The 8,585-nt window shown below is 41.0% G+C and overlaps 1 protein-coding gene across 1 annotated transcript; it reads right to left on the bottom strand.

Moving 5' to 3' along the window:
- Positions 1 to 5,763: 5,763 nt before the first annotated feature.
- Positions 5,764 to 6,330, bottom strand: LOC114407426. Its single transcript, XM_028370552.1, has one exon. The coding sequence runs from the start codon at positions 6,328 to 6,330 to the stop codon at positions 5,764 to 5,766; it is 567 nt and encodes a 188-aa protein (XP_028226353.1).
- Between the last annotated feature and the right edge of the window lie 2,255 nt (positions 6,331 to 8,585).

Below are 8,585 nucleotides of genomic sequence, written 5' to 3'. Positions count from 1 at the left end.
CATGTTTTGGACAGTTTTTGATGATGAAAACAATTATGTTTTATCTTGTTATTAGAAAAAGAAATGTTAACGAACTTTATTTGAAAAGAGTTTACCGACCGCACCTTATTATTACTCACGTGACGACCCAAAATGATGGCTGGTATTTTTTTTTTCTGAAAAAGAAAAATAGTTTGGAGGTTATAAGTGATCAGAAAGAAATGAATCCGAATAGAGTTGTGAACTGGCCACTCAGGACTCTATAGTGATAATTCTCTTTCTGAAATTAATTACCGTGAAATAAATAATAGTGCAAAAAAAAGAAAAAAAAATTCCCATGGTTTCTGCTATTTAATTTATTACTATTAAACCAATCATTATTTAGGGACACCACAATTGGTGGCCAAATCTTCTCTCTCTTTCTCCAGAAACTTCCAGCACAGCTCTCTCTTTCTTCCTCCACGTTTCTTTTTCATTTTCTTTTTAAAAGCAATTTCACATGTCATTTTTTAATTGGAGCAAAAAGGGCCCACCTTTACCTTTGACTTGACCACATACTCAGCCATAAAAGAAGAAAAAAACTGGACCTTATTGGATGCTGAAATCTTGCCTCGATTTGCGTGCTGCCTCTCCGGTTCCAGTTCTTCGCGTTTCTCTGCACCCGTCGGGGCTCGTTTTCAAAGGTAGACAATATATATATATATATATATATATATATATATATATATATATATATATATATATATCAAAACGCTCAGAATGAGACCCTGAGCGTGGTTTAGAGGTTGGTTTTGTTTAATTATAAGTTGCACGCAAAACGATAATTTTTAGACTAATTAATTGCGAGTTAATCTATAACTGTCCAGTTATGAGTTACTCTTCGTTAATTAGTCTAACCCGCGTATTTCTCCCCCAATGTACATACTTCTACCAAGAATATATATATATATATATATATATATATATATATATATATATATATATATATATATATATATATATATATATATATAATCATTTATATGTAATACTTACAAAATTCCAGGTAGAAATTCCAGGATGTCACAATACTCCCACCCTTTAAGGAATTTCATCCCCGAAATTAACTACTCTAGGAACAAACTTGGGTACAACTCTCTCACCCTATCCTCGAACTCCCAGGTTGAATCACCCTCTTTGGGTCCCCACTGCACTTTCACCAACGCGATCTCTTTACCTCTCAGCGACTTCATTCTTCGATCAGCAATCTTCTGAGGTTGTGCTTTATAGGTGAGGTTATCATTCACTTGTATTTCGTCCAGTGCTAGTACATCTGATGGATCCGGGTTGTATCGTCTCAGTTGAGAGACATGAAACACAGGCTGCAGATTCGATAAGCTCGGAGGTAGAGCGATTTGATAGGCTACAGGCCCAACCTTCTTTAAAATTTGATACGGACCCAGATACTTGGGCGTCAGCTTCCTAGATTTGAGAGCTCTCCCGACTCCAGTTACAGGAGAAACCTTCAAAAACACATGTTCTCCTTCTTGAAAATCTAATGGCTTTCTCCTTCTTGAAAACCTTTACCTTTGACTTGACCACATACTCAGCCATAAAAGAAGAAAAAAACTGGACCTTATTGGATGCTGAAATCTTGCCTCGATTTGCGTGCTGCCTCTCCGGTTCCAGTTCTTCGCGTTTCTCTGCACCCGTCGGGGCTCGTTTTCAAAGGTAGACAATATATATATATATATATATATATATCAAAACGCTCAGAATGAGACCCTGAGCGTGGTTTAGAGGTTGGTTTTGTTTAATTATAAGTTGCACGCAAAACGATAATTTTTAGACTAATTAATTGCGAGTTAATCTATAACTGTCCAGTTATGAGTTACTCTTCGTTAATTAGTCTAACCCGCGTATTTCTCCCCCAATGTACATACTTCTACCAAGAATATATATATATATATATATATATATAATCATTTATATGTAATACTTACAAAATTCCAGGTAGAAATTCCAGGATGTCACAATACTCCCACCCTTTAAGGAATTTCATCCCCGAAATTAACTACTCTAGGAACAAACTTGGGTACAACTCTCTCACCCTATCCTCGAACTCCCAGGTTGAATCACCCTCTTTGGGTCCCCACTGCACTTTCACCAACGCGATCTCTTTACCTCTCAGCGACTTCATTCTTCGATCAGCAATCTTCTGAGGTTGTGCTTTATAGGTGAGGTTATCATTCACTTGTATTTCGTCCAGTGCTAGTACATCTGATGGATCCGGGTTGTATCGTCTCAGTTGAGAGACATGAAACACAGGCTGCAGATTCGATAAGCTCGGAGGTAGAGCGATTTGATAGGCTACAGGCCCAACCTTCTTTAAAATTTGATACGGACCCAGATACTTGGGCGTCAGCTTCCTAGATTTGAGAGCTCTCCCGACTCCAGTTACAGGAGAAACCTTCAAAAACACATGTTCTCCTTCTTGAAAATCTAATGGCTTTCTCCTTCTGTCATAATAGCTCTTCTGCCTATCCTGGGATGCTTTTATTTTCTCTCGAATCAATTTCACTTGTTCGGTAATTTGTTGTAGCATTTCAGGCCCAAGAAGTACTGCTTCCCCATCATCGTACCAACAAAGAGGAGTTTTGCACTTCCGCCCATATAGAGCTTCAAAAGGAGCCATACCAATGCTGGCTTGGTAGCTGTTGTTGTAAGTAAATTCAATCAATGGCAAACATTCCATCCAACTGCCTTGTTGCTCTATAATACATGCCCGGAGTAGTTCTTCTAGAGTCTGAATGGTTCGCTCAGTCTGACCATCTGTTTGGGGATGATAAGCTGAACTGAGCTTCAGCTTTGTCCCCAATGCTTCATGCAGACTTGTCCAAAATCGCGAGGTAAACCTCGGGTCCCTGTCTGATACGATATTGGAAAGAATTCCATGTAACCTTACTACTTCTTTGATGTACAACTCTACTAACTTCTCCATTTTATATTTCATATTTACCGAAATAAAATGAGCAAATTTGGTGAGTCGATCTACTATGACCCACACAGCATTGTGTCCATGACTCGTCTTGGGTAAACTAGATACAAAATCCATAGATATGCTCTCCCATTTCCATTCCGGAATTTCTAGCGGCTTTAATTCTCCTGATGGTCGATGGTGCTCAGCTTTGGCCTTTTGACATGTCAAACATGTTGCTACATATTCAGCTACATCTTTCTTCATGCCATGCCACCAAAAACTTCTCTTCAAATCTTGGTACATCTTAGTCATCCCTGGATGGAAACTAAGACGGCTTTTATGTGCTTCTTCCAAGATCTTAACTTTCAAATCATCTAATGGCGGTACACATATCCTCCCCTTGAATCTAATTAACCCGGTTGTATCCTTTTTAAACTCCACATCCTTATCTCTCATTGCATCTAACACTTTGTCTTGCAGAAACTGGTCATCCTTTTGAGCCTCGTGTATGTGATTTACGAATTCATTGGTGATTTGCAACGCTCCCACAAATAAGCTCTTGGGTAACATCTCGATTGCTAGATTTAGATCTCTGAATTCCTCTATCAATCTCTATTCCAGAATCATCATGGTCGCAACATATAAGGACTTCTGGCTCAGCACGTCAGCTACTACATTAGCCTTTCCTGGATGGTAGGAAAGACCAAAGTCATAATCCTTGAGGAACTCCATCCATCTTCGTTACCTCATATTGAGTTCCTTCTGATCGAACAAGTATATGAGGCTCTTGTGATCGCTGAAAACTTCAAAACGAGTGCCATATAAATAGTGCCTCCAAATCTTTAAGGCAAAGACCACAGCTGCTAGTTCCAAGTCATGGGTCTGATAGTTAACTTCATGAGGACGCAATTAGCGTGAAGCATAAGCCACTACCTTTCCCTTATGCATCAATACGCACCCTAAGCCTTGCCCGCTCGCATCGTAATACACTTCAAATGGTCTCTTAGGGTCGGGCAAAATCAACACTGGAGCTGTTGTCAATCGCCTCTTCAACTCTTGGAAGCTTTGCTCACATTTCTCATTCTAGACAAACTTCTCATTCTTACAAGTTAGTTAGTTAGGGGTAGTGCTAATTTAGAAAATCCCTCAATGAATTTCCTATAATAGCCGGCCAACCCCAAGAAACTTCAAACTTCTGTTGGAGTTGTTGGTTGTTACCACTCCATAACGGATTCCACTTTAACCGGGTCCACCGCAACCCCATCTTTAGAAATCACGTGCCCTAGGAACTGCACTTTCTCTAACCAAAATTCACATTTCGATAATTTGGCGAACAATTTCCTATCCCTCAGGATATGCAACACAATTCTCAAGTGCTTTTCATGCTCCTTCTTATTCTTCGAATACACTAGGATATCATCAATGAACACAACCACGAACTGATCTAAGTAATCATGGAATATACGGTTCATATAGTCCATGAAGATAGTCAGAGCATTAGTCACTCCAAATGGCATGACTAAATAATCATAATGTCCATACCGAGTCCGAAACGCAGTCTTTGGAATATCTTCCTTCTTAACTCGGATTTGATGATACCCCGATCGCAAATCAATCTTCGAAAATACCGTCGCTCCTCTGAATTGATCAATCAAATCATCTATCCTTAGTAGGGGATATTTGTTCTTGATAGTGACTTTGTTCAGCTGCCGGTAGTCTATGCACATCCTCATGCCTTCATCATTCTTTTTAACCAATAAGACCAGCGCTCCCCACGGTGATACGCTTCGGCGAACAAATTGTTTACTTAAGAGATCCTGCACTTGTGCCTTCACTTCTGCTAGTTCTACTGGAGACATCCTATAGGGCACGATCGACACTGGATTCGCCCCAGGCACCAAGTCAATAATGAATTCCACTTCTCTCTCAGGTGGTAATTCACAAATGTCATCAGGAAAGACCTCTGGGAATTCTGACACCACCGGTATACTGCTAACTTTAGAGACCTCCTCCACATTCATGGAGAAAAACACCATGTAGGTTCGAACGTCCCCCACTCCATCGTTGGCAGCATTCTCCTTCAATGGTTCATTTGAAATTACATTTCCACCAAATACTAGCATCTTCTCTTTGCAGTTTAGAAAGATAAGGTTAGTAGATAACCAGTCCATTCCCAAGATCTCATCTAAATGAGCTAAAGGTAGGCAAATCAAATCCGTCATAAAAGATCGACCCTCAACAGTTATAGGACACTTCAAACACATCAGAGAGGTGGTTACAGGCTCATTAGTCGGAGTAGACACCACAATATCATATGGTAACTCCATCGTACATAACCCCAACCTCTCCACACATGCATGAGATATGAACGAATGCGTGGCACCCGAATCATAGTGTACATCTAGCAGTTTATCAGCAATTAAACACTTACCCTGTATCATATCGTTGGAGGCAGCAGCTTCTGATCCACTCATAGCAAATACCCAGGAGGGTACCTTCTGTCTTCCACCACTAGTGTTATTGTTGTTGCTAACATTACCGCTCCTCATGGGATTAGTAGATCCACGGTTGACTGTGTTAGAATTGGCAGTTACCGTCGGTCTCCCAGCCATTCTACACTCCCGAGCATAATGGCCTACCTTGCGACAAATATAGCAACGATCTTCCTGTGTCTGTTGGAGTTGTGGGCAATTTCTCCTAAGATGCGGTCCTCCGCATTGAAAGCACTGTACCCCAGTCCCCTTTGACTGGCTCATGTTGGACGTAGCCATAGGTTGTTTCCCCTTGTTGCTGGAATATGACTTCATCCTCTTATTACTGTTTTCTCAAAAAGGGTGACTTCTTTGTGGTCCTCCAAAGCCTCTGGTTTGCCTCTCTTTCATCTTGTCCTCAAATATTCGGCACTTTGTCACCAGTTGATTGAAATCTGTAATCTGCATGTAGCTAACTGCCTGTTGAATTTCCAGTCGAAGCCCATTCTCAAATTGAGCACATAAGCCCTCTTCGTTCCAAGCATCTTGGTATTGAGGCCAGTACTGTAGAAGTTCATTAAATTTGGCCGTGTATTCTCCAACGGACATGTTTCCCTGCTTCAAATCCAGGAATTCCCTCGCCTTTCGCTTTCTGAGATCTCGTGGAAAATAGTTGTCTAGGAATTTGTCCTTGAAGGAATTCCAAGGAATAACGCCTCTAGGTGCTGCTAATGTAGGTTTCACGAACTTCCACCAGTTCTCAGCTTCTCCCTGGAGCATGAACGTCGCATAAGGGACCTTATGCTCCTCGAGGCAACCCATCGCCTCGAAAATCTTCTCAGTCTCAGCTAACCATAACCTATCACCCTCTGGATCATAGTCCCCACTGAACTTCGGCGGGTGGTTCTTACGGAAAGTCATGAGTCCCCGATACTCTGACGACTCCACATCACGTTCCTGCACTAGAGTTTCCAGCACAACTCTGATGCGGTCGAGAACATCACGGTTATGATCCCTACCACGTCCTGCCATACCTAACATGTAAGGAAGCTATTAGTATCCAAGAAATTCTACTGAGAGAGTGTACCATATAGGCTATGACAGTTATAACAATATCTCTCTCTCTTTCTCTCTCTATATATATACACACAATAATTCTACTAAATCAATTGCACTTTCCTGCTTAAAACAAGAGGGTAGAATTACACACAATTTGTGACTTAACGTCACTCCCCGAAACCTACTTCCAAGTTTCAGAGATACACAACATTCACTCAGTAAGACCATGGACAGGTTCACTAGAATCCAACTTTTGCTCTGATACCACCAATTGTGGCATCCCTAAATAATGACTGGTTTAATAGTAATAAATTAAATAGCAGAAACCATGGGAAAATTTTTTTTCTCTTTTTTTTTCGCACTGTTATTTATTTCACGGTACTTAATTTCAGAAGGAAAATTATCACTATAGAATCCTGAGTGGCCAGTTCACAACTCTATTCGGATTCATTTCTTTCAGATCACTTATAACCTCCAAACTATTTTTCTTTTTCAGAAAAAAAATACCAGCCATCATTTTGGGTCGTCACGTGAGAAATAATAAGGTGCGGTTGGTAAACTCTTTTCAAATAAAGTTCGTTAACATTTCTTTTTCAAATAACAAGATAAAACATAATTGTTTTCATCATAAAAAACTGTCCAAAACATGGGAGTTTGCAAAATAGCACAGTGACATCCAGAGCAAAGGTAACAATTGTGGTGGCTTCAGCCACAATATATATACAATCATCAAAATTTCTATACAAGAGGTTTACTCACCCAAAAATCAAAAGAGTAAACCTAGCAGTCTGAACTAGATACACCCACCCACAAAAGTATCTAAGGAGCCGTCTGCTATGATGAAGAGTCGTCACTATTCGCTGTCCCTCCAGGGCCACTCTCCTCTGTAGAGTCTGCCTCAGATGTTGGCATAATATCCTCTGGAGAATCAACATCAGGGAGCGGGTCCTAATCATCCTCTGATAAGTCAGGGGCATCCATAGCAGGTTCAGGAGATAACTCCTCTGGGTCCTCTTCAAGATCCTCTTCAGAGGATGACACCTTTATCAATTGAACAGGCTCAACTAGTCGATATGGAGTTGGCGTAGGTAGTATCCACTCCACAGGCTGCTGAAGTGTGCGTGCGGGTTGCTCTGGATGTACTAGCGAAGTAGCAGTGAGTCAAATTATGCCACGGAATCGGCACCTCTCATTGCCTTCGAGGGTCTCCCAAACACCCTCTAGGCACTCCATCATGACGCGATCATGGATCAACTATGCTGTCATCGCGATCTACAAGAGATAAAAGAAAAGGGGTAGACTCTTTCACAAAAAATCTAACTACACAGGTAACAATACAATGCGTTCCATAACGGCTACGCACAGTCAAAATGTCTTTTTCAAGAGATTTCCTCTCTGGTAATTGATTACCAAAGTATGCAATCGATTACCAGTGCCCAAAAGTGAATTACAACAGCCATTGCACATTGGAACTTAAAATTTACATTGTGTAATCGATTACACATAAATGGTAATCGATTACCAGCAGCATATAACACTGTGTAATCGATTACACACAAATGGTAATCAATTACCAGTAGCTATTGAACGTTTTGTTTCAATTTTTAAACCCTGTAATCGATTACACAATGTCTTGTAATTGATTATCAGAGGGAATTTTTCAGATAAAAACACAAGATAGATAGCTGGCCAACTGCCACACAAGCCTCCCTGCTTCGTGGACTTTTGTTCCTTTATTGGTTGACTGCCAGGAGCTCGCCTGCTGAGGTACATCATAGGTTCTCACTGGCTAACTATGCCCGGGTTGGGTCGAGATTGGCCAAGCTTGGTTTTGGCCAATAGCTCCCCATCTGACGTCCCCAAGGTCTCCTGACCCCTGCGACATATCCTCATGTACCACTCTGTGGTTAACTAATAAAAGTTGGAAGACTGACTCTTCCACGCTTTCTCACATAGGGCTTATTGGGTTATGGGGCACCCGTCATATGTGGTACTAGGTGGAGATCGGGCGATGGCGCGAAACAAATATCCCATTTCCACATGCCCAGGCATAATCACACCATCCCTAGTTGCCCACCTTTAAATTGAGCTCATGTACCGTACGTAGCCCTTTTCCT

The sequence above is a fragment of the Glycine soja genome, chromosome 1, assembly GCF_004193775.1.
Source record: "Glycine soja cultivar W05 chromosome 1, ASM419377v2, whole genome shotgun sequence".
Taxonomy (NCBI): Eukaryota; Viridiplantae; Streptophyta; class Magnoliopsida; order Fabales; family Fabaceae; genus Glycine; species Glycine soja.
Note: the sequence above shows the minus strand (reverse complement) of the source record. Positions and strands in the feature narration are given on the sequence as shown.